This window comes from Odocoileus virginianus, chromosome 2 (genome assembly GCF_023699985.2).
Source record: "Odocoileus virginianus isolate 20LAN1187 ecotype Illinois chromosome 2, Ovbor_1.2, whole genome shotgun sequence".
Lineage (NCBI taxonomy): Eukaryota > Metazoa > Chordata > Mammalia > Artiodactyla > Cervidae > Odocoileus > Odocoileus virginianus.
In genome coordinates this window covers 98942916-98968047 of record NC_069675.1, presented here as the reverse complement: position 1 = coordinate 98968047, position 25132 = coordinate 98942916, and the positions used below count along the sequence as shown (strand labels likewise).

The 25132-nt window shown below is 61.5% G+C and overlaps 3 protein-coding genes across 7 annotated transcripts in view; 2 read left to right on the top strand and 1 right to left on the bottom strand.

Moving 5' to 3' along the window:
• The window catches only part of SEC16A (SEC16 homolog A, endoplasmic reticulum export factor), a 31331-nt gene extending 27782 nt beyond the window's left edge, over positions 1-3549 (top strand). For 2 of the 4 annotated variants that reach the window (XM_070455515.1, XM_070455508.1), the window contains exons 29-31: positions 294-353; positions 1176-1253; positions 1977-3549. In XM_070455515.1, coding sequence (XP_070311616.1) covers positions 294-353; positions 1176-1253; positions 1977-2045 — 207 coding nt within the window. In that variant the 3' untranslated portion in view covers positions 2046-3549. Of the gene's footprint in view, positions 1-293; positions 354-863; positions 1041-1175; positions 1254-1976 lie in introns of those variants that run through there. The other 2 variants (XM_070455518.1, XM_070455523.1) reach the window with 2 other exon arrangements.
• A 391-nt stretch (positions 3550-3940) lies between these two features.
• Positions 3941-14586, top strand: INPP5E (inositol polyphosphate-5-phosphatase E). Its single transcript, XM_020888353.2, has 11 exons — positions 3941-4094; positions 4927-6008; positions 9053-9176; positions 10273-10370; positions 10936-11060; positions 11152-11271; positions 11505-11612; positions 11928-12089; positions 12185-12300; positions 12437-12573; positions 13046-14586. The coding sequence occupies exons 2-11, from the start codon at positions 5161-5163 to the stop codon at positions 13176-13178; spliced, it is 1971 nt and encodes a 656-aa protein (XP_020744012.1). The 5' UTR covers positions 3941-4094; positions 4927-5160; the 3' UTR covers positions 13179-14586.
• On the bottom strand, positions 14481-25114 carry PMPCA (peptidase, mitochondrial processing subunit alpha). Of its 2 annotated transcripts, XM_020888354.2 has the most exons (13): positions 25013-25114; positions 23469-23671; positions 22950-23029; positions 22628-22710; positions 20943-21037; positions 20090-20190; positions 19500-19763; positions 19111-19203; positions 18788-18906; positions 18606-18696; positions 18460-18522; positions 16949-17093; positions 14481-15993 (listed from the first exon to the last, which is right to left on the bottom strand). In XM_020888354.2, exons 1-13 carry the CDS (start codon positions 25081-25083, stop codon positions 15824-15826), a joined length of 1578 nt encoding a protein of 525 aa, XP_020744013.2. In that variant the 5' UTR covers positions 25084-25114; the 3' UTR covers positions 14481-15823. The 2 variants fall into 2 exon arrangements, with proteins under 2 accessions (XP_020744013.2, XP_070311605.1); XM_070455504.1 differs by lacking the exons at positions 14481-15993; positions 16949-17093 and adding an exon at positions 17847-18375.
• Positions 25115-25132: the final 18 nt, after the last annotated feature.

The window sequence follows — 25132 nt, the reverse complement described above, 5'->3', positions numbered from 1 at the left end:
GGGAGCTTGGGCCAGCGTGAGGGCTGCGAGCGCTCATCAGCGGGGGTCCCCTCTGTCCCTCGGGCAGCGTGAGGTCAGGCCGCCTGAGGCCCAGGGCTAGGCAGACCTCCGTCTCGCACGGGTCATTTGCTGTAAAAATTGCCCACGCGACAGGAGTTTGAGGCTTTCTCCCCATGGAGCTGCACTGATTCCAGCAGCAGGGTAGCTGCTTGGGATTGAGCTGCCGGTGTGGAGCAGCGGCGCGCACGCTGACTTCGGTGTTTGTCTGTGTCTGTGTTCTTGCTGTTTTGTAGCTTTCGCGCTGTAGTTCGCTGAGCTCGTTGTCACGGGAAGTGAGCCAGCATTTTGACCAGGTACCTGTGGCTGGCCGTGTGCACGGGGCTCGTCTCTCCTCTGAGGCCGCTGTGCTGCCCACTCGCTGTGCCCCAGCCGCTGACGCCACCTGTCGCCGCTCGGCCCTCACACGCCTGAGCGCGCGGCGTCCCTTTCTGTCGAGGTTCTCAGAGGGTGGTGTTGGATATCCAGGCACATCCACAGTCAGACTGACTCCAGGATGCCCGCAGTGAAGGGACTAGTTCTGTGGTTGTGCTCTTTCTGAATGGAGTTTTTTAAAGGACCAGTCACAGGCATAGCCTCACAGGGTGTGTGTGCGCGTGCACGCGTGCACATCAGAAGCCAACTGGGGTCAGGACGCTCTTATTTCAAAAGCAGAGGTTCTGTTTTCTGATCAGCAGGAGAAAGTGTTTCAGGCCAGGCAGGGTGAGGTGGTGACTGCTGTCCTGTGGTCAGGCCGTATGGGAAATAAAGGAATACTTCAGCTTTTCCATGTGTTGTGGAACTAAGCTTTTCCCTTGGCTCAGCAGAAAGACTTCCTGGGACTTGTTCGTTTGTGAACTAGAGCACTGGATTTTGTAGCTGGATGCCTGAGGTCTGGAGCGATCCCTAGTACCTACTCCCCTCCCCCCACTGCTGCGTGTGCATGCCCTGGTTTGACTGTTTCTCTGAGCCCCGTTAAATAATTAAATGTAGTTCTGCAATAAGTGCCTTTGACCTGCTTCTGTGGCGTCTTCAAAAGCGTAACAAACCCTTCCTCAGAAACTTTGTCTGTATTTGCAAATGCACCGAGAAGCTGTGCTTGGTCAGAGGGTGAGACGCCCTCCCTCTGTGCTCCCCAGGCTCCTGGCGCTCCGGCCCCCGCGGGGGCCCCTCCTGGGGCCACGGTGCCCTTCTACAACCCGGCTCAGCTTGCACAAGTAAGCGCCCTCGCTGTCTGCCCGGCTCTGCCGCTGCCCTGGGGAGGCGGTGGTGCCCCGGGGGAGGGGGCTGGGCACCCTGTCAGTTTCCTGCTGCCGCCGCCCTGGGGTGGGACTGACCCCCTCCCGTGCTGACCTTGGCTCCTCCTCGCCTGGTGGCTGGTGACCTTCAGGCAGGAAATGCGTCCTTTGGTTTGTCTCCCTCCCAGGCTCTGGCCTGGAGAGAGTGGACGGGAGGCGGGGGCCGTCTCAGGATGCAGCAGAGGAGGGGGTCTGCCGGGAGGGCTTGGCTCGACCTCCCCTGGCCCAGGGCAGACCCTGCCCTCACCACCTGGGGTGCCCAACCTCGGGCTCCCTCGGGGCGGGCCCCCGTGACCGCGCCCTCCCTGCTCCCAGCCGCCATCCGCGTCTCCAGTCCACAGCCGAGGGGGTTCTTCTCTGCTGGGTCTTCACCTTGCGGATGCCTTCACAAAACTTCCTTGACTTGCACTTGGGTTAGGGTTTTCCTGGGCTCCAGAGTAAACGCCTGTGCCCCATGCAGCCTGCCTGGGCGCTCCCTGCCTCCCCCATCGCCGGCTGTGGGCACGGCCTCACCCCACCACCCTGCCTTAGTCAGGGACCGGGGCAGCACACGCCGGTTCACTGCGGCCAGTCGTCTGCCCTGCCTGTTGCGCGGCCCCCGGGGCCAGCGTGCGGACCTCAGCCCCGGTCCTGTTGTTTCAGGCCCCCGCCGCCGCAGGAAGCTCAAGGGCCGGGAGGACTGGCCAGAGGAAGTACCCGGCGTTAAGCTAGAAAGGCGTGTCCGGGAGCGGCACCAGGACGGGAGGCGGCTGTTCGCCAAGGGCTTAGGCCAGTGGCCTGCGACTGCAGTCTGTCCCCAGATGGACGTGAACACAGCGACTCACAAATGACTTACAGAGCGTTCCAACGTTAATTCCACACCTTCAAGATGCTGGATGAACAGTGACTCTTTGACCCAAAGGAATGATTGAAGGACCCACCGTTTGCAGTCACTTGAGGACGTGACGCTGGGTAAACCTGGAGCCTTCTTGGCTGCAGGAGGAGTTTGCTTCTCAGTAACTGAGGCGTCTCTCAAAGTCTCACGGTGAATCATTGCCGGGTGAAGCCAGAGGCCCTTCTCAGATGCCAGGAGACCGTGCGCCTTTGACTCAGAGAGGGGCCCGCCTGCCTGCCCTGTACCCAGAGGCAGTCAGGTCAGCCCCCGCCCCATGTTGTTGAGCCTGGAAGGGCGCTCGTCTCGGAGGAAGCGGCCCCCTTTAGAAGGGCGCTCGTCTCGGAGAAAGCGGCCTCCTTTAGAAGGGCGCGCGTCTCGGAGGACACGGCCCCCTTTAGAAGGGCGCTCGTCTCGGAGGACGCGGCCTCCTGTGGCAGCAGCTTCGTCAGGCTTCGAGAGCGGCCCTCGCTGCCGACGTGCGTTCTCTCCTGGAGCCAGCTGCGCCCAGCCCTGCGTGGCGTCCTGTGGCCTCACCAGCACCAGGGGGCTTCTGGCAGCCCGCGGCGCCGGCTGGGACGGAGCTGTTCTGAGTGACGGGTCCAGCGTCACAGCTGGGGCTCCCGGGGTTGGTTTGGGTTTTCCTGTGGACCTGCCGGGCCCTGCTTCCCGCGGCCGGTCCCGGCAGTGTTGCCAGCTGACTGCTGTCTCTCACCGCTGCGTCGCTTAGGGAGCTGGTAACATCCTGAAGAAAGTGGCTTGCAGCTGTTTCTTGTCTGAAGCTCCAGAGTCCAACCTTTCTGGCCCCGGACTTGTCAGCGGCTCACCTGCTGACTCAGCCTGTGAACCGGCACAGGACGATGACCTCCTGGCGGCCTCAGCTTTAAGGCTTCATCGACTGTTCTCAAAACTGTTCATTCTTCTTGTTCAGTCTAAAGGGACTAAAGAAAAGATTTAAATATTTATAAAAATCATTAGGAAATAATTTCTGTAGAACGCTGGGGGACGTGGTTTGTTGGGTTTTAATCCAAATGTCCGGGCTTGGGTAGGGTGGGGTCAGCACAGGGCCCTCGGGTCCACTGGGTCGTCTCAGAAGGACCCGCAGAACGGTTTCCAGGACGCGTCACAGATGTGTCCCTTTGGGAGGGGCCAGCCTCACCGGCGGGCGGTCTCATGTCCAGGGGCAGCGCTAGTGCGATCCCCAGGCTGAGACCTGCCCGGCACTGCCCTGCCTGTTGTCTGTGTCCACCGCCAGCGAGTTTTGATTCAAGAAGCTTCCTCCGAGGCGGGAGCTGCTATTTTTCCTAAATGCAAATTGTTAAATAAAATATTTTGCGCTCTCAAGCCCTTTCACCCTGCCTCCTTTTGTTTATTGAAGCCTTTGGGGATCTGGGCCTCGTCTGCACTTTGATTGGCTGCTAGGGCTCCCTGGGCCACTACTTTCTGTCCCTCTGCCAGACCCGTCCTCTAGGGGCCCCCCGGAGAAAGGGGTTCCTCTCCGATGGGCGGTGGGCGGGCCTGGATAGGAAAACCCATCCTGAGGGCAGTGAAGAGGGACCAGGCTAGCGCTCTGCTTTCTAGGCTCCACTCCGCCCCAGGGTCCTCACTGTCAAATACGGAGACGAGGGGCGGGGCGGGGCTGCGGGGCTGGGGGCGGGCCCGGGGGCGGGGTGGGGGCGGGGCGCGAGCTGCGCTCGTGGGGAGGAAGCCGCCGGCGGTCCTGGCGCCCACCCGAGGGCGCCCTCCGCCCTCGTCCCTCGCTCCACGCGCCTAGGTCCTCCGGCCGCCAGTGGCCGCTGCGGGCACCGGGATCCAGGCCGTCCTGCCCGCCGGTTGCCTGGGAGCGGCCGCCGAAGCCCGCGGAGCTGGGGAGCTGGCGGCATCAAGAGGTGGGGGCACGGGGCGCGATGACCCCGGGCGGGGGCGGCAGTCCCGGAGAAAGTCCAGGGCGGGGATACGGGGCCAGCAGACCTAGGCCCCGAGTGACCCCTGGGCGGGAGCGCGGAGGCCTTAGGCGGGACGACCCCTAAGCTGGGCTCGAGGACGGGGCGGGGCGACCCCGGGGTTGGAGTCCGGGCGCACGGGTCGAGTCGCCGGATTCCCCGGCGCGGAGCGGGGCGCGGGCGTCCGTGTCGCGCCAGGTCCCCGGGCGCGGGCCTCGTCCCCCTAACCCGTCTCCAGCCCCGCGGCTCCGGGCGGTTGTTACCCTGGGGAGCGCGCAACCGGCCGGGCCAGACTCGCTAGTCCTGAGTCAGGGGCCTTCGCAGCCGGGCCGCAGGCTGCTTAGGGTCGCCTGCTCTCGGGGCGGTATCTGAGGGCCGAGCGATGGTGGTGGGCGTGCAGTGAGCGAGTTAGGGCCGTATGACCCCGCCGGGTGGGGGCGGGGTGAGGAATGGGCTTGGTCCGGGTCCCCCTCCGAGGCTGCGCCTACGCCTTTGGGGCGGGAATTCTCTCTCCTTGGGCCCCTGGCTCCCCAAGTGAGGAGCCGTGCCCCCGCCCATTCCCCTCCCCCCGCCGTAAGGGGGGCTTCCCTCCATCCTAAGATGCTGGACTTTTCACCCGTCTCCTGGGAGGAGCCAGCGGACCAGGATGCCTAAATGCTTGTTCTTGCTCTGCCGCTAATGGCCTGTGCGCTGTCACGCTGACCCGTGCTGTGCTTCAGGATCGTTGAAGGGCATCACCACCCGCGCGATGAAGGCTAATCGCGGGGTGTTCCCTTAGGTGCTTTCTCGGGACTCCGGACCTTCGGGGCTCCCAGCCATGCAGCAGCAGGTCCTGTGCGAGCCGGACCATCCCAGGCCCGAGGGGGAGCTGCTGCCATGCCTCTGCTCCGCGACCCCCCCAGCCACGGCTGAGCACGCGGCCCTGACCCTGGGCGTCGGCAGCAGCCCCCAGAGGAGCCGTTTCCCGGGCCAGCCAGCCTGCCCCCAGCCCTGAGGACTGACCCCCCGGACTATGCCATCCAAGTTGGCGAGCTTGGGGCACTCAGAGGCCGCCTCCCAGCAGCCCACTGCCCAGGGGTGTCTGCGTCCTGAAGGCAGCATGCTCAAGGGACTGCTTCCGAACAGTGATGAAGAGCCTGTCCCCTGCCTGGGGTCCCCGGCTGCTGGCAACCATCGGGGACCCGAGAGGAGCCCAGAGCTCCCCCTGGACACCCCAGAGCAAGTCAGCAAAGAGGACCCACAGGCCCAAGCGAGACCCTTCACCCCAAAGCCGCCACCCCCGAGGCCCAGGCTGGAGCGGGCACTATCCCTGGATGAGAAGGGCTGGAGAAAGAGGCGTTTTCGAACCAGTCGTGAGGACCTGACTGTGCGGAATGGGGCCAGCCCCTCGGGGGGCTCCCTGCAGGACGAGACCCCCGGGACCCCCGCCCGCAGCGGCTCCCCACCTTGCCTGAGCGCCTCCCTGCAGGAGATCCCCACGGCTCGCAGGGCCCCAGGCAGCGGGGGGCCCTCCTCATGGGGAAACTGTCTTTCTGGGATGATCAGCACGTCCCTGGACCTGCTGCACCGGGAAGGGGCCTCGGCCGGGAGCGCCCCCCGGCTGGCCAGCCTGCTTTCCCCGCGCCCGCTGCCCGCCATGGGCCGCAACGTGGCCTCCGAAGGCCTGCGGACAGCGAACAAGGTAGACCCGGATCACGCCGACTACAAGCTCCGGCTGCAGGCTAGGCTGTTCCGGGCGCACAGCAGCCTGGGCCCCGGCCGGCCCCCCAGCCCCCTGGCCTGCGACGACTGCTCCCTTCACTCGTCCAGGTCCACCTTCAGCCTCCTGGCGCCCATCCGTGCCAAGGACGTCCGGAGCAGGTAGGGCCCCGGGGGAGGCGGCCTCGGGCCTCGGGGACCCTCAGAAGCCCCGTGAGAGCCGTGGGCAGGTTCTCCTGAGAGCGTGTGTGGGCCGTCTCCTCCCACCCCCCTGTCCCAGCCGCACCCCCCAGCTTCTCCTTCTGCGTCTCAGCCCCCTCGGCTCCTGTGAGGCATAGCCAGTCAGGTGCGCAGACCCCTCTGCATGCGGGGCGGGCCTGTTTTCCGTCCTGTTTCTTGCTCTTGTCGGGAGCAGCCCTTTGTGTGCGTGTGCAGGTGGGCCCAGGACTCAGGTGTGTCCCGGGACCCGTGCCCACACAGTCCCGTTCCTGAGGACCAGGGTGAGGCAGCCGTGCCCCTAGCACCTGCTGGCCCTTTTCCAGAATGGAGAGCTGGACGGGGCTGGGGGGCCCCGGGGAGGGTCCCTGTGGCCCGCCTCCAGCAGGGAGGGGTGCAGGCAGAAGCCCAACCTCTGTCCTTGACGCTCAGGAGCGCCCCAGGGTTTCCTAACGTTCAGGGCTCGGCCCCTGACCCTGTGGGCAAGGAGGATGCTGGGTGTCCAGCTTCACAGGGCTTGAGTGGTTAGTCCTAATTATCACCTAATTTATATCTTGAAGGGGAGGCAGGTGCTGCCCCCATCTCCACCTCTGAACCCCCGGCCCTGACCCAGAGCCTCAGGAGCACACCAGACCTGGTCCCCAGGGGCTTCTAGCCCAATCCGTCCACAACCACTGGCTGTCTGCTGGCCTGTTTTTTCCAGGAGCTTGGGCTCGGGGCCATGCTGTGACTCAGAAGTCATGCTGTGCCCTCCCTGCCTGCCCCCACTGCCCCGTCCGTGCTGGGCCCGGCCACTGAACCTGCCTCTCGTGCGTCCTGACTTGTCGGCCAGGGCTGGGCGGGTTGTTTGAGGCGCGCTTCTGGCCACTGCCCTGACTCGGGGGGGCCCCACGCCACCCACTCCCTGATGTGATGCCAAGGCCCCCCGGGGGGGCAGGGGAGCTCTGCCATGGCTGCCCCCCCGGCGCGCCCCTCCAATCCAGCCCAGTGACTGTTTCGAGTCTGTGAGCCACGCGGTCTCTGAAAAGTGTTAACCTCTGCTGTGGGGATGAAAAAGCAGCCCCAGGCCACACACACCAACAGTAGTGTTGTGAACAAAGGAACACTTTGTTCAAGGAGGCTGAAATGTGAGTTTCAGGTCATTTTCCCTTGGCACAAAAATACTTGTTTTCCCCAACCACTGAAATGTGTAGGTGATTTCACTGGTGGTCCAGTGGCTAAGACTGCACTCTGAGTCTCAGGGGACTGGGTTCAATCCCTGGTCAGGGAACCAAATCCCATGTGCCACAATGAAGAATTGGTGTGCTGCAACTAAAGATCCCGCATGGCGAAGATGGAAACTCCTGCGTGCCACAACTAAGACCCAGTTCAGTTCAGTCACTCAGTCGCGTCCTACTCTCTGCGACCCCATGGACTGCAGCACGCCAGGCCTCCCTGTCCATCACCAACTCCCGGAGTTTACCCAGACTCATGTCCACTGAGTCGGTGATGCCATCAACCATCTCATCCTCTGTCGTCCCCTTCTCCTCCTGCCCTCAATCTTTCCCAGCATCAGGGTCTTTTCCAATGAGTCAGCTCTTCACATGAGGTGGCCAAAGTACTGGAGTTTCTGCTTCAGCATCAGTCCTTCCGATGAACACCCAGGACTGATCTTTGGGATGGACGGGTTGGATCTCCTTGCTTCACCAGACCCATGACAGCCAAATAAACAAACTGTTGTTGATTAAAAAGGAGTGATAGTAACACTGAAAGTGCGGGCTCGAGTCTTAGCCTGTGGGCGGCACACAGCCCGGGCCTGGCTGGGGTCGAGGCCAAGGACTGAGGAAAGAGCCGTGGACTGTGCCCTTGACGGGCTGCCTTCTGCTCACACTGCGGACAGGGCTGGTTTGGAGATGGCAGCCCCTGCAGGCAGCTCGACGGGGTCCTCAATACGGGGCGGCCTCAGGGAGGCGCCTGCCTCCTGACAGCCGCGAGCTCTTGTCTTGCAGAGCTTGTAAGGACTGGACTCTAACTTCATCTCCTTCCAAGGGATTGGTGCCTATCTCTGCAAGCCAGGGTCTACGGTCTTCTAAGCAAGTGGGAATGACAAGAGCAAGTGAGACATTTGAACTTGTCAGCTCTTCACATCAGGTGGCCAAAGTATTGGAGTTTCAGCTTCAACATCAGTCCTTCCAATGAATATTCAGGACTGATCTCCTTTAGGATGGACTGGTTGAGCCTGGACGTTTGAGCCTGTGCATTCCCCTCCGTCTTTGGGAACCTGATCAGTCAGGCACAGTCCTTGTCACGGGTCCAAGGGAAACAGTTTTCACACAGTTGGGAAGGAAAAAAAAACCAAGGTGGTACTAACAGTCTTGCGTGGACGTGTGGAAATTACAAGAATCTCAGGTTTGTCCCTAAATGAAGTCTCCCTGGCACCTGGGCACGTGCAAGGCTGCTCTCGGGTTAAGTGGAGACAGGCAGACAGCCCTGTGAGGACAGAGGCCCTGCAGGGACTCTGCGGTGGTGTTTGACTCTTTGCACCATTTGCATGAGTTATTCTGTGAGAGCCTACGGTGGATTGAACCTGCGAAGACAGAGGCATCCCGGGCAGCCTTTACAAGCTCCCCGGGCCGGATGGCGAGGCGGAGGCCAGAGCCCCGGAGAAGGGCGTGCCCCCCGAGTCTGCTTACAGTCCAGAAGCCCACCTCGACCTCTGCGGCCCTTCCAGGGCCTTGCCCTTAGGGGGTCCCCGAAAAGCCCCAGACATCACCTGCCCGTCCCTTCCTCTCTGGAGGCCAGGAGCCTGCGGGTGTCTGTAGAGCCGTGGACACGGCAGGTTTCCCTGGACTCCAGGGGCTCTCCGCACTGTGCTCCCCCCGTCCCCCGCCAGGGCCCGGAGGCCACTCCAGCTCTGGGAGGGGCTCCCGGCCCCAGAGATGTGTCCTGCTCCCAGCCCCTCTCTGGGTCCGTCTGTTGCAACCCCCAGCTCATCTGGCCCGTCTCTGCAGGAGCTACCTGGAGGGGAGCCTCCTGGCGAGCGGGGCCCTGATGGGGGCGGACGAGCTGGCCCGTTACTTCCCGGACCGGAACGTGGCCCTGTTCGTGGCCACATGGAACATGCAGGGCCAGAAGGTGAGCAGGTGCCGGCCCCACGTGGGACGGGGCGGGGCTCCTTCCAGACCCTTCCCCGGGGCGCGCAGAGGAGCCTCCTGGCCATCAGAGCGTCTCTTGCCCACCTCTCCACCGCTTCACACGGCATGAATGCTTCAGTTTGCAGGGATGCTGTACGTTCTAGAGCAGTGTAGGTTAACAGCAGATTTGGAAGGAAGGAGCAGAGATTTCCTGACAGCCGCCTGGCCTCCAGGTGGCCATGCCCTTCACCCACCACGCGGCCCTGCTGCTCTAGCTGCCCCGGGCCTCTCGTGCAAGTGGGGACATGGTGCCCCAATGCACACCACGGGCGGGCGGGCGTGCACGCCGTGGTCCGGGTCTGTCTCCGCCGTGTATGGCCGTGGTCAGGGCTCATGTCCTCCATCCTGCCTGTGAGCTGGCACCCCGGAGCGACTGCAGCCAGGGGGCGCGCGGTTCACACGCTGATTTCTGGGGGAGCCCAGCGGGGGCTTTCTCTCCAGCCACCCGTGTCTCCTGGGGGGTCCCTTCCCACAGCTAGGGCTGTCCGCCCCTGCGTGCGGGAGGCTTCGACTCGGGCTGGCCATGGGCTTCCTCTAGACGGGCGACCTAACACCCAGCGGGGCCCCTGGCCCCATCTGGAGTGCCTCCTGTCACCCGTGTGTGCCGAAGCGGGCCTCATCCAAAGAACGGAAGTGTCGGCGTCCCGGGCTGCCGTCATTCAGGGTGGCGGGTGGGGCTGCTTCAGGACAGGCCCCCCACAAAACCACCCCCTGAGCAGAAGTGCAGGCAGGCTTCTGGCCCTGCTGTCCACGGGGAGCCCCGGGCCGTCCATGGCCTGGCCTGCACCTGGGGCCCGGGGCTGCTGTGAGGGCAGAGGTGTGTGTGTGGGGGGGTCCCTTTGTGGGCAGCCAGGCCCGGGGGCCGGAGGCAGCACAGTTGCTGTGTGTGGGCCCCAGCAAGGGATGGAGGACAGGCTGAGGGAGGGGTGGGCCGCCTGCCCGGGCCAGAGGCTCACCATGTGTGGTCAAGGATGCCCGGGAGCGGAGCCCCCGCTGTGGGGCCCCTGCAGCCCCTGCCAGCAGCTGCCTTTCCGCAGGAGCTGCCCCCGAACCTGGACGAGCTCCTGCTGCCGGCCGAGGCTGACCTGGCCCAGGACCTGTATGTCGTGGGCGTCCAGGAGGGCTGCTCTGACAGGTACGGCCGGGGCCTCCCCTGCCGCTGCCCCACCGGCTCCGTGTCCCCGACCGGCCACTCCCGCACGGTCCTGTGAGCCAGTCTCGGTCCTTCGGCTGAGACCCCCATGTGAGGGGTGACATGGGCTGCGGTCAAGCCTGGGCTCAACCGGGATCGCTTTCTTCTTGAGTGGGGACGCACAGAGTTTAAAAGAAACGTGATTGAGCGTCTTATAAATAGACAGCTGCTCCGGGAGACAGAGGGTGTCCCCGCGCGGCACAGCCCCCGAGCGTCAGCGCTCACCCGTCCCGGCCATGTGCTCAGCTCACCTGGTGACTGGGGCAGGGTCGCGGCAGACACCAGCAGCAGCACCAGCCTGGCCGGAGTGGAGGTGCCCGGTCTGCTCCGGACCCTGGGGGGCGGGGTCTGGGCTCCAGGGTAGGTGGCCCCCCTCCCGCCTCCCTGGGCTCCTGCTCTTGGCCTCTGGGAGGCAGCGCAGGACCTGTGGCCGTGACGGAAACGCAGGAGGCGGCACAGGCTTGCCCTCGAGCTGTGCGGCTCTGACCGCCCCCCCGCTGCCCCGCAGGCGGGAGTGGGAGACGCGGCTGCAGGAGACGCTGGGCCCTCACTACGTCATGCTGTACTCGGCAGCCCACGGTGCGCTCTATATGTCTGTGCTCATCCGCAGGGACCTCATCTGGTTCTGCTCAGGTGGGCGCCCTGGGCGGATGTGCAGGCTGGGGGTGGGCAGCCTGGCCGATCCCCAGGGACAGCCTGGGTCAGCCCTGCTCCTCCCACGCAGAGGTGGAGAGCTCCACGGTGACCACCCGCATCGTGTCCCAGATCAAGACCAAGGGGGCCCTGGGCGTCAGCTTCACCTTCTTCGGCACCTCCCTGCTCTTCATCACATCCCACTTCACCTGTAAGTCCTTCACCTGTGGCCCCCCTTCACCTGTAAGTCCTTCACCTGTCGGCCCCTCTTTGCCGGGAGGCCCCCCTTCACGTGTAGGCCCCAGACCTCTCGAGGGGAGGGGCACGGTGCAGATGCTGGGTGATAGACCTTGCTGGGTGGCGGTCTGTCTGGACCGACCCCCGAGCACCAACCTTGGGCTCGGAAACCTGCCTGTGGAGAGACCCACCCTGCTGTCCTTGCAGCTGGAGACGGGAAGGTGGGTGAGCGGCTCGTGGACTACAGCAAGACCGTCCAGGGCCTGGCCCTGCCCAAGAACGTGCCGGACACCAGCCCCTACCGCTCCGACGCTGGTGAGCAGCTTTACCCTCCCCCAGACACGGCGACTTCCCTCATTCTCTGGGTGGTTTAATGGAGAGGAATGGTTAGAGCTTTGAGAACCAAGGCCAGAAAAGTCTGCAGTCGCTCACCAACCTGAAGCAAGGTCTGGCGCCAGGCTCCCCGAGTTGTGACCCCGTGAACCCAGAAAGCCGCGGGCACCCCCCACTCCTGAGCCCCAAGGGGGTGGTGGGCTGCCACCCGCTGCCGGGGGTGTGCGGGAGTGTCCTCACCCGGAGTCAGGGAGAGGGGGGCGGGTCTCACACACTTTCCTGCCTCTCATGCCCCAGCGGACGTCACCACCCGCTTCGACGAGGTCTTCTGGTTCGGAGACTTCAACTTCCGCCTGAGCGGGGGGCGGGCAGCTGTGGAGGCCATCCTGAAGCAGGACCTTGGCTCCAGCATGCAGGCCCTGCTGGAGCATGACCAGCTCACCCGCGAGATGCAGAGAGGTGAGCGGGCAGGGTGCTGCTGGGCTGGGTGGACTCAGGGGCGCGGCGGCGCTGGCCCTGAGCTGCCACCGAGTCGGGGCCACGCCCCTTCCCAGGGTCCATCTTCAAGGGCTTCCGGGAGCCGGACATCCACTTCCTGCCGTCGTACAAGTTCGACGTGGGGAAGGACTCGTATGACACCACCTCCAAGCAGAGGACCCCGTCCTACACGGTGAGCCGCCCGCGGGGCTGGGGAGCGGGGGCCAGGCCCCCAGGGGCTTCCGCGCGTGCGGGCTCTGCTGGACGGCAGGCGAGGGAGAGCGGGCCGGCCCTGCCCGCCGCCAACCGGCCCTGGGGCCCTCCCGCAGGACCGCGTCCTGTTCAGGAGCCGCCACAAGGACGACATCTGCCCCGTCAAGTACTCCTCCTGCCCCGGCATCAGGACATCCGACCACCGCCCCGTGTACGGCCTGTTCCGGGTCAAAGTGAGGCCAGGGAGAGACAAGTCAGTACCCCCCGGATGCCCCCGCTCCCGGGCCCTGGGCGGGGGGCAGCCTGAGTACACAGCCTGGCCTCCGCATGTCCCGATGCCCTGAGGGGAGTGGGGTTCTGGGCGCCCCAAGGGGATATGGCTTCCTAGGGGGTCAGAAGCCAACATCAGGCGAGCAATGCACCAGAGGGTGGGGACCTCGCCCACACCCTGAGCCAGCCAGGCCTCCCAGACACACACCCCCCAAAACAGCTGGTGGGCAGCGGGGGCAACCTACCATGGGGCCGGCCTGGCACAGGCGGGAGGCAGCATCCCCTGGCTCCCGGCACGTGGCAGCAGGTTGGCGCGCGGCTGGTAGGGCCGGGCGCAGACCCGGGGACCCAGGCCTCAGCTGTGCCCAGCCCCTCCACATGCCGCCCGCCTGTGGCCGACACCCAGGAGTCGGGGCCGGGAGGACCCTGCCCTCCTGATGGCCCTTCCTCCCCAGTATCCCGCTAGCTGCTGGGAAGTTCGACCGGGAGCTGTACCTGTTGGGAATCAAGAGACGCATCTCCAGAGAGATCCAGAGGCAGCAGGCACTCAAGAGCCAGCACGCCAGTGCCATCTGCACTGTCTCCTGAGGGCATCTGAGGAAGGCCCAGGTACAGGCCGTTCCCAGGACGGAACTAGCACGTCCCCGCAGAGCCCCTGCTCAGGATGGGCTGCCCAGGGCCGACCCTGACCTCCCCGCACCGTGCGGGTCATCAGAGGCAGAAGGACCGCATCGGGCTAGCCAAGCGCAGGTCGCGCGCCCTGCAGGCAGGCGCCCTAACCTCCCGTTAGGTCATCACGTGTGCACGTCCAGGTTCACCATTGGAAGCAGCCTCCCCGCCCACCAACTCAGACCCAGAGCTGCCCTTCTGGCGCCCAGTGGCGGGCAGGGGGCGCTGCTCAGGCCCATGAACTGCCTCGCTTTCCCCCCTAGCAATTGGGTCCATCTGCTGAGGTCATGGCAGCCCAGAGCAGCAGGAGCGTGAGGGACCACTTCCAGCCCAGAGCAGCCGCTGGAAGTGCGGGGTGTTGCCACTTTGCTGGCCGAGGCCACTCCGTCTTTTTTTCTTAAAGGATTTAGAGCCCGTTACTGCCTTGTGGCTTACCCCATCTCGTAAAAAACAAACAAAAAGCGTAGGCTTTGAATGTGGGAAAATCTAGGGGCATTCAATCTAGTCTTTTAAATTATTTTTCCATATTTATATTTTTAAATAAATGCATATATTGAATCTTAAGCTCTTTCTGGCCAAAGATTGGGTCCTAGGAAGACCAGTCTTGCACACCTGTCCTTGCAAGGCTCTTGTGAGCACAGGCTGTCCCTGTGAGGGAGCAGCTCAGCCTCACCGGGCCCCACCCCACGTTTGCGTCTGTACCCATGCTCGGCCCCAGGTAAGTGTTCTCCACAGATCCTGCTGAGTGATGTTAAGTCAGTTCCAACCAATACTGTATCCAACTTTAGTTAGCTTCAGCTTCCAAGACGTGTCTCCATTTTAAAGCGACATACACCCAGTCTTTTGATACAAATTCAGAAAATTCCATGAATGAGAATATGCGGCCTATCCCATCTGATTTCTGGAAATTCTTCAGACTGGATGTATAAAATTTTGATGAAAAAATGTACCATTGCGCTTTGAATCAATTAACAGGAAGTCTCCTGTTATACAGATTTTTCTGGTAACGGGGGGTCACGATGAGTAGGGTTTTATGGATTCTTTCTTGGTATCTTCTCTGACACAACTCATGGAGAAATTAGTGACACTGATGTGAATTCGTTTCGCTTGAGACTGAGCTTCATGTCCTGGGCCGGGGGAGGGGGGGCGGCGGGGGGAAGGGGTCACTGCACACATTTCATGGGTCCACAGTGAAGCAGTGTATTTTATGAAAGCCATTACTTATGTGAATGGGATTTTACTTGGAAAGTTAGGTTGAAATTCAAATTAATGCAAATGAAATTGACCAGGGTCTGCAAAATAAGCTTCATAAAGAACTGAAACACAACCACGTGTGAGGCTGGTTTCTAAAACCTGGCTCTTGCTGTCTCAAACGTGCTGAGCCCTGCCGCCAGGGCGTGGGCGTGGGCGGTCAGCCTTGTGGGGGTGCCAGTGGGGCGGCTGACTGAGAGGATGACGAAGGGGCATGCAGGGCCCTGGGAGCAGAGTGGAACGCGTCGGGGGTGGGGCCGAAAGGGAGGGGGAAGGCCCCACACGAGGCTGAGTGCAGTAGGGGGCAGGCGTCCAGGAAATGAAGCCCTGGGGCCCCAGCCCCCACAGCAGACACGACCCGGCTGGGGGCACCTCCTGGCACGCCTCCCTCTGTCCCATCGCTGTGACCACAGGAAGTCCCAACAACCGGGCTCCCTGCTGCCGGCCCCCCGCCGCGCGCCCTGGGCCCCCACTCGGCGGGCGGGGCGGGGCCAGACGCCTCCCTCCCAGTTCGGGGCTGCTGCAGGGCAGGGGGGGGACAGGCTGCGGCAAGGCGAGTGGGCATGATGGATGGCACCGAAGCCCAAACGTGTATCTGACAGCCTGAGATTACTCCTGCTCCCAGCAGGGGCTGCCCTTGGGCTTTAAAAAAAACACGCCCTGGAGTCAACTCCTCTACAAAGTGGTGCACCCCACTGACGGCCAAGAAGGAAGCCTCCCTCAACCACAGCAGCGTCGGGAGGACAAGGCAGCCAGTGCAGTGCCCATCACCAAGGCCGCCTGACCCTGCGGGGCCCACACACAGCCTCAGTCCTCCTGCTGACAGCACGTCCCCCAATCAAGTCTCAGAAGGCCCAGCAGCCCCGCCTGAGCGTCTGCACACCTCGGAGATCAGGAGAGGGCAAAGCTTCCCTACATCAGTCAAGTGGGATGAAGTGTCACCCTGTGACTCCCAGATGCTGGTGTGGATGGCCACAGCCTCCAGAAGCGGGCAGGCTGGCGGGCCCTGCTGGCCTCTGAGCAGAGGTCAGGCCTCGCCCACTCCACCACCACTGGTCTTGGGGACCGCATGGTGCCCCCACCCGCCCAGATTCCTGGGCGAGCAGGAAGGTGAGCCTGGCCTGACCCCCACCGGTGGATCCCCCTCCCTGCGAGTGCCCTGGTCCGGCCACAGGGATGGAGAGCAGGCTTTATTCTGCTGGCTGGCCTGTCTTCTGAAGAAAGCACGCCCAGGTGAGCTGTCCACTCACGTTCAGGGAAGTCCCAGTCCGTAAACGTCTCCCCGTCACAGAGGGCGCGCCACTGCAGCGCGTCTACCGGAAGAGCCGGTACGTCCGGGGCAGGCGCCCGTCCCTGCTGGCCAGCGCTGTCTGCACGTGCTCGTACGCGGGCAGCTCGCTCAGGTCCCCCAGCGCGGCCACGGCGGGCTTCCCACGGAGCATCTTGGAGGCGACCCTCTTGATGTCCTCCGGCTTCACGTCGCCTGGCGCAGGAGCAGAGGTGTCAGGCTACCCTGCACCGTGCCGCAGCCCAGCCCTCTGCACACCGCGGCGGCGGCCCTGAGCAGACAGGGGCACCCCCGCCATCGCCCCCCACCAGCAGAGAGCGGCACTAAGGGCCGAGAGCATCCAAGTGCAGCCCAGAATGGACTGCAGGCGGTCAGGGCGAGGTCTCAGAGAGTGGGCAAAGGTCAGTGTCAGACACACAGGACGTGCTCATTCCCAGGAAATTAGTAATAATCAAGGAGAAAAACAGACCTCATCGGAGTCACCTATGTAACAACTCCACAGGAGACGAAAAACTACCCCCTCAGGGCTGCATGGATGGGGGATGGGGCTGGAACCAGGAGGCTGAGGGGCCGTACATGCAGTCCAGCCTTGGAGAAGGGACTGACACCCTGGGAACTAATTTCCTACAGAAAATGAGGTCTCAGGGAGGTCGAAACGGTGGTTCTCAAGGGCTAAGGGGCTTCTCCGAGCAAAGACAGGGGTCCATGCACAGGTGGGGCGAGTGCAGTTCCCAGCGGGCCCCCACGCTCAGGAGACACTTCACCCCAGTGACGCGCCTCCATGAGGCGGCAGGTGAACCCTTCTGGGGTTGCAGACCCCAGAGGAATCTGCAGAAGCTGAGAATCACAGGCAGACGAAGCTTATGGCATGCCTGGACATTCAGGCAGGGAGACCACCGACGCCTGGCACAGAGCCGCCGTGGGGGCTGCTGCCCCTCCATGTGCAGCGGGCTCTGGCCACACGCTCCACTTAGGTCCCCCACTGAATCTGTTAAACCTGGAGGGGCTGTGAGGCCCATGTGTAAGGGGGCAAAAAGCTGGGGCGGCACGCGAAAGGCACTGAACTGGCGTTGGCAGGGCTGAGAGGCACACCGGGGGAAGGTGAGGGGGGGCGCGAGCTCACGGGGCCCCCACCGGGCCCCATACTCACAGATGAGTGCACACAGCTCATGGGGCAGCTTTCTGGAACGGGTGGCCAGGACCTGCCTCCCCACATCCTCGAAGATGACAGGCCGGGCCTCCAGGTTCATCATGAGCATGGACATGAGCTGCGTCTTGGCCCGCTCCAGCTCCACCTGTGGGGGCAGGCGGCTCAGTCCCCAGGGCTCACGCCCCACCACCCAGCCACTGCACACGTGGCCCAGGCAGCAGAGAGGCTGACGGACATGTCCTGAGGAAGGGTCTTCGCTCACCCTGGGCTGAATAAGGGAGCAAACGCCCCAGGGCCTGGGCTGTCGCCCAAGTCGCCACCAAGTCCCGCCATGCTTCATCCTCAAGGCTTTCTGGGTCAGAGTGGGAACTGCACCAACGGGGCCCTGACCACATTCCAAACAGGCAGAAGTCCTGCCTCCCCAGAGCTCTTGTGTTTAAAGTCTGCCGCGTGACACAAGCAGGAAAAACCTCACGAACTGCAGGACCCCAAAGGGGGCCGCACGTGGCAATCGCAAGGAAAACAAATTGGATGTCGGCCTCCCCCAAGCCCAGGAGCAAGGCCCAGGCGGCCGTGCTCACGCTACCCGCTCTGCACCTGGGCCTCCGTGACCAGGTCGGAAGTCTAAGACTGTGAGAGCTCAGAGGCCTCAGTCCCTGAGGCCCAACCCGGAGCTCGAGGGCAGAGGCGGGGCTTGGAAGAGGTGCAGGCTGCCTGCTAGGGGCTCGCAGGCCTGGAAGACACATCAGCTACTGACTATCACTGAAGTATGACAAGTCCTGACCTAACACAGATCTCATTGTTTTACAACTTCAGGCAAATACTCTTTATCTCAAATTGCCTTTGCCTGAGAAAAATCCTATATTTTTCTAGTAGGACGCTAATGGAGTCAAGTGTAAACTTTCAAACGTGTTTTTATTGTTAACACCAAGCTTCTTTTTCTCATTAGGAAGGAACATGTGGTGACTGCATAGTCTGCACATGGGACTCGCAAAAAGCAGCTCTAAAGGGAGCACTAACCCTGAGACAGCTCATGCGCCGGGCTCGCTGCTGTGCCCGTGAGTGTGTATGAGCACGGTCCATGTGGACCGTGTACATAGAACCTGCTCATTTGTGCCACCTCTGATCCAGGAAAAAACAAGACTTCTTAAACGTGTATGGCATAAAAAACAAACAAAAACTTAAAAACACACCAGAGCCAAAAAGCGAGACAAATGCCCCAGGTGGCCAGCTCGTGCTGTGGCCTGAGACAAACGCCCCAGGTGGCCAGCTTCTCCAGTTCCCCTGCAGGTGGCTGAGGCGCCGCGGGGCGGGCCTGGGAGGCCGGACTGGGTCAGACGCAGACCGATGCTGGGGGCTCCTCAGCAGGGACACCAGCGAGGATGGGCCCCCCGCCTGCAGGCTACGCTGTCCCGGCTGAGACGCTGCTGGGGTGGGCACGGAACACAGGCCTGCTGCTGGCCGCCCCCACACCGCACTCTCCACCCAACCGACACCCCAGATGTACTTACCACGTCCACAGTCCCAGCCATTAAAACAAACTCCCTCGTGATGATTTCCACCATCTCTCGAACCTGCAGAGCGTGAAGCACAGCATGCCATCTGAGCCCCGTGGCCTGCGGCCGCCGGCCCCCAACTGAAAGCAGCCCAGCCTCACCTGTCTGGGGTCGGCGCTGGCATGAATGCACAGCAGGCCCGTGTCCTCGTAGCTGTGATGGTAGGAGGTCGCGTTGTACATCCAGTGGTGCCTGCGAGGGACACCAGAAAGCGTCACAGCCCCAAAGTGGGCTCGGCTGGGCTGGGGCCCCAACACAACGGGACGCAGCGCGCCCAACCCACCTGTTGAGCACGTTGAGGTAGAGCCTGGTGAACATGCCCTTGCCGGGTCCGCCGGCCGAGAAGGAGCCGCCCCCGCCCATCATCATGTTCAACACCGCAAAAGGGATGAAGTCCCCCTCCTGCGGGGACACGGGGGTGGGGGGTGGGAATGAAGTCCCCTCCTGTAGGGCCGCAGGGGAGGCTCACTGGGGAGGTGAAGGCCCCTCTTGTGGGGACATGGTTGGGGTGGGTCATAGTGGGGGTGACGTCCCCCTCCAGTGGGAGGCTGGGGCAGCGCTCAGTAAGGCAATGCCCACCCCAGACCCCAGGCCAGTGAGACGCACCAGGAAGGAGCAGCTCTCCAGGCCGATCATGATGTGCGTGAGCTCAGGGAATGGAGTGGGGCCCAGGCTGACGTTGGACATGTCTCTCTCCAGCTGCAACCAAACAGAATGGGTGTGCGCTCTCAGGGACGGGCCACCGGGCCTCGGCGCTCCTCAGGCCAGGGGGTCTCTGACCAGGCCTACAGAAGTTGTGTGTGAACTTCGGGAGGCCCTGGAGAGGCGAGAGCCACTCAAGCCTCTGGCTCCAGCCCAACTCAGCTCTAAGGAGAATTCGGGTTAAGGTGAAGGCATGACAACACCATCAACTCTAACACCCGCAGAATAAACGTAAGATAGCACCTAAAGAGAAGTCCAAGAAAACACGCGCAGCCCGAGGCCCATGGCGTTACCTTGACGATGCCCCCAGTGTACTGAGCCACCGATCTGTCCACGTGCACGGCCGCCCCAGTGCCCCAGGCGGGGCGGGTCCCCAGGAGGTACTTCCGGGCGCACTCCACCAGCTGCGTATGCTCCACCCCCACGCCGGCCAGCACCATGCGGTCAGGGGTGTAGTAGTTCCTCAGATAGGAGTGCAGCACATCCCGGTCGATCTTCCCGATGTTCTCCACGGGGCAGAAACGGTGGAGGCCCACCGTGTTTTCCCTGTACGCGGCCTTGGCAAAGGCAGCAAGAGGAACACAAGTGACAGAGAGAAGGCGGCCAGGCCCCAACACGAGCGCCGGCCCGTGGCGATCCCACCAGGCGGGAAAGCCTGCCAGCGGCTTGGTTCAGCTACGGTTTGGCGGAGCAGCTTTTTGTGTTTACAAATAGTAAAACCTGCTGCTCCGGAATGAGAACTCCTAAGAAATGTAAAATAAAAGCTGCGTCCAAGAGCTCCCATTGCTCTGAGAATTGGAAAGTTTACAACTGGCACAACTGACACTGAGAAACCCCAGAGGTTCCCAGAGGGGGCCCCAGGGCCGTCCCACACCCACCTCACCTCGTGAATCATCTCGGTGAGGAGCGGCTCCGGGTCAGGCCGCATGTTGAGGTCCTCCAGCTCAAACTGCACAGCCATGCGCGTCATCTCAATCTCTTCGTCTGCAAAGAACCAGATTGAGGCTCAGAAGGAGCCGCCTGGAGCCTGGGTCCCTGAGCAGGCCATGTTGCTGACCTGTGGACGCTGGCAGTCTCCTCTGCCTTCCCCTGGGACAGTCCTGGGGGACGTATGAGGGAGTCTCGGGGGAGGGGGCACGCCCTGCAGGCAGACTGGAGAACTGGGCACACTCCGGCTCTGACACAAGGCAACCACAAGGACCTACTCTGAGGCGCAACCTCCTCCCCTGAGAGGCACGCGGGTCCCCAGCCGTCCGCCCAGACACATGCATAGACCAAGGTCAGGGGGGCGTTTCCTCAGGTCACTGGAACAAACGCCAGAGGACCATGAATGTGGCCGTGTAGGCTGGGAGCCCCGCTACCCCCCACCACCCCGAGGCCAGGCCGCTGTGAAACACCCGTAGCCAGCCCAGTCTGGCCCCACTCCAGGCAGGGAGCTCAAATCCTGCGTCTGCAGGGCTGGGGGAGGCGGGGGAGGGACGTGGAGACTGCCGGTGGCACGCCAGTCAGCGTACAAGCGCCGTCCAAGAGGCCCCTCTACAGCGGAAGGGCCTCCTCACCGCAGACGCTGCAGAGCAGAGGTGTGTCACGCACCCAACGTCAAACGCGTCTCCAACTGTGAGCTAGCCGTCCCTGGCAGGGCAGCCCAGGGCTCCAAGGACACCATGCCCCTCCCCAGGGCAGGACACCAACACACCTCCACCCCCAGGGACCCCTCAAGCAGCCTGAACGCACACCTGTCAGCCTGGGGTGCAGGACCACGTCTGCCAGCAAGCCCACCACTGTGTCCAGGCCCTTAGAATCAGCAGACACAGCATACATGGTGGTATCTCTGGAAAAACCAACAAAACCAATCCTGGGGGCACTGAGGTCACGACAGGTGTACGCGGGGTGGGGTGGGAGGTCACACCACTCTGCATCCAGGCTCAGCCCACACCCGGTGCTTCTCCCCTTTCCTGTTGTACAGTATAAACCCTTAGCAGGCAGGATCCACACCCCCACACAGGCTGAGCGCTGGAGTGGAAGACACTGTCCAGCCAAACTGGAGGTGGCTCTGAGTGGTTTTCACCAGCACAGGCTCCCTCCAAAGCTTTTCCTGCCCCTCGTGCTCCGCGTCTGGTACGTGAACTGTCCATGTGGGTGCCCACCTGGCCTTAGACAGCTGGGAAAGGGACTGCATGTGACAGCAGTGCTGTGACGGGACAGGGGCACCAGGTCACCCCGGAAAGGGGAGCACGGGCGCCGGAAACCACAGAGCCACGAGCGGGGGCGGGGGGGGCAGTCAGGCAGGAGGCCACAGAAAGCGCAGCAGCCACGGGGGAGGACCGGGCCCTGGAGCAGAGACGGCCACCAGGGCCTCGCAGGGAAGGGGCAATCCTGAGCGGGGTAGTGAGAGAGGACCAGATGGGGAGCTGAGAGTGGGTGGGCTGCGTGGGAGGACTTAGGCCCGCCTGACCAGAAGAAGGGGACCTGGGGACACGGAGGAAGAGGCTCTAGACGACATCGCAGGCAGAGTCTGACTTCACTCACAGGCAGCTGGGAACCACCAGCTTCAACAGACTTCTTTTTGAACACGTGAACAGAGGCCACACCAACTCTAATCCTCGTCATTTCACTATGCAGCAGTCAGATGGAAATAACCAACCACTTGAAAAAGTGTGACCTGGGACCTCCCTGGCGGTCCCTGCGTTAGGATCCTGCACTTCCACTGCAGGGGGCACAAGTTCGACCCCTGGTCAGGGAACTATTAATAAGATTCCACATGCCCCACAACGTGCCCCGCCCCCAAAGTGTGATCTTTGCTCATCTCACGTTGCCCTGAACAGAGCTTTCTGAACACGCCCTACACTAGACAAATGCCACCGGTCTTTTGTCTACCACACTCCTAGTTGTTTGTGAACCCCCCTCCCAAAAAGACCCCTGCCTCTTCAGGCTGAACCTCTGCAATCGCTACTCTCCAGGTCTGAGCTGCTGTCTCCCCTCGTTCCACCTGGCAAACTCCTTCAAGAACCAGGCCCGACATCAAGTCACCCATTATTCCTTTCCTGACTCCAGACCAAGTGAGAGGCCCACCCTCCACATTCCCACCACAACCTGGGTCTCTGGCTCTTACGTCCATCCTCTGTGGCGCAGCCCTCTGCCTGATCTGTGAGCATGATGGAGACAGGGTCTGCTCTGCACCCCGTGCCTAGCCAGCAGCCTATCTCTAATGACCGAGCAAACAGCCTTCTGGAGACCCTGTGGCCCTCGAAGTTTGTACCACTCTTCCAATTCACCACCAGTTCTCTGCCTGGACCAGGGCTTGCTTCTCACCACTCAGCTCCACAGCCTCTTCGAGGCAGGGGTTCAGGGGACTGTGAGCAAGGATGAGAGCAGCAGCTCCACGTGATGCAAGAGGAACCTGTATGTGAAACCGGCATACCTTGATGTCTGGCAATCACAGATACCCCCGTGCTTCTCCAAGGTAAGCAGAATTTCATCTTTGCTGTCAAATCGATCAGTAGACTAGGAAAAATAAGAGAACCTAAATAAGCAGTCCAAAACAACCTCCAAAATACAATTTTTAAGAAATTACTTTACTTTTGCTTTCAAAACACATTAAATCAACTTATTTTTTAACTCTAATACTTCTAATTAGTATCAACTCAGCAACTTAACCACTTATGGAAATTGTCATTCTAAAAGAGGAAAATTGGATAGGTTCTTCCCAAACATAGACTGAAAATGACCAACTGGACACTGACCGAAAATGCCAATTTTTCCAAAAAGTGAGCAATTCCACTAAGATATTTCGCTTCGTATCTTGATCCAGAGTTAATAAGAACTGGTGATAAAAAGAAAATTGACAGATTAAACCAAACATTCAAGAGGAAACACTTAAAACAAACCTTTTAAAAGTGTGAACACTAAACAGCCAAATTTAAACACGTGAGAGTGATGAGTATGTACACTGTCTTGACTCTGAACACTTCATGGCTACATGCATATGTCAGTATGCATATGTCAGTATTTACAGAATTGTTCACTTCATGCTCGCAGTAGAAAATTTTTAGAATAACAGAAAGGTGGAAAGAGGGGGAAAAAACCCACCACCAAAACAGCCACTGTTCATTCTCCAGCTACTAAATTTTCAGCTTCTATAATATGCTTTTTCACTCAGGATACAGTTCATTAACTATACCCTAATTACAACTAACAGTCAATTGAGGTGTGTGCATTTTAAAACAAACAGGACTACCCACAACACTACCAACAGTACTTACTTCCTACAGTACAGAACTGTCCAAACTTATTCTGGGATGCCACACGAAGTCCATTATCCAGTGTGGTAACTTTGGTTTCGAACTTTTCTTGTCCATCAACTGTAGCAAAAACAGGCTTGGGTACTCCGGGCAAGGGGGAAGAGAGGGGGATGTTGGGGTAGGCGCCACCACTGCTGAAGCGTCTGTATGCAGGGTCTCCAAATCTGAAACAAAGAGGGCGGTCCAGGTTTGAGAAAAATGAGATGATGCAGACTTCCCTGGCAATCCAGCGGCTAGGAATCAGCACTTTCACAGCCAGGGCCCAGGTTCAATCTCTGGTTGGGGAACTGATATCCAGCAAGACGCCTAGAATGACCAAAAAAAAAAGAGAGAGAACGATGGAAACTGTGGTGGCCACCAAGGTGCAGTTGTGTTCTGCACGCGTCAAAAAAGTCTGCATCTCCTTACGTAGAGGATTTCTACACCATCCCAGAGACAAGGAATAGGAATGACCAAGAGCACCACTGAGGGAACAAATTCTGGCTGAGCCCAGGGACTTGAGGCAAGGTGGTGCCATGTCTACGAAATAGTAGTAACAGCCCCTTAGGGGTGGGAGCTGTGTGGATTAAGTCAATTTTTACTCACAGAGCACTTGACCAAGCTCTGCCTTTGAACAGCCCCCCTGGAGTCTAAATGGAAGCCACACCTCTTCACCAGGTCCCAAAGGCTTTGTATGGTCTGACCCGACTCACTCTCCAAACTCATCTCCTAACCCGCCCAGCCCCGCCACACCAGGTGCACCCACTGGCCCACTGTTCACTCTCTCAACACACTGGGCTCATCACTCCCACAGCTGGGCCTGCTCTGCCTTCTTCACCTGCACTGCTCACAGGGCTGACCCTTCTCTCATTCCCCACCTCTCTTGGCTTAAATGTCACATCCTTGGAGGCTGCTCTTCATTCTTCCTTTAGTTAAGTCTCCTGTTTCCTACCGCTGAACTGCGGCTTCAAAGCTGATACTCTGGGTGCCCGATTAACTGAACCCACTGCCTGGTTTCTGTCATCATACCACCTGGCTCCCACGCAACTCCTGTACACAGCCACAAGGCAAAACTCCACCTGTCGCCTAAACGAAAGTGCCAATGTGGGAGAAAGCCAGACATCCAGAGGAGAAGGCACACAGCACCGCGGCCGAGGGCACGGCTCTGGCCACCACAGAATCCTAGCTCCGCGGGCCCCAAGGAACTGAGGCCCCGCGGGCTCGGCCTCACAAGGGAACACGCGGCCGGAAGGGGCCCGAGGCGGAGATGACACGTGACCTCGGACAAGCCCCCGACCGCCCGGGAGAAGCGGGAGGGAGAGGAGAGACGGATGAAGCTCGGGGCCCGAGCCCGGGGCGCCAGGCGAGGAAGCCCCACCGTCGCCTCGGGGACGGGGCCGGGGTCCCGCACTCCCAGCCCGCTAACCGGCCGCCGCGCCACGGCATGGGGAAGCCAGAGGCGGGGCATCCAGAGGGGCTCGGGCTGCCCCGGGCCCCGGCTGACCCCCGGCCCGCCCTCAGTTCACCTCAGCCGCGAGCGGCCCCACGAGCCCGAGCCTCGCAGCAGGCGCGTCGCCGCCAGCACCATTGCCGCCATCTTGTGTCACCGCCCACTGCTTCTGTCGTCACCTCCTGTTCCGCCCCCG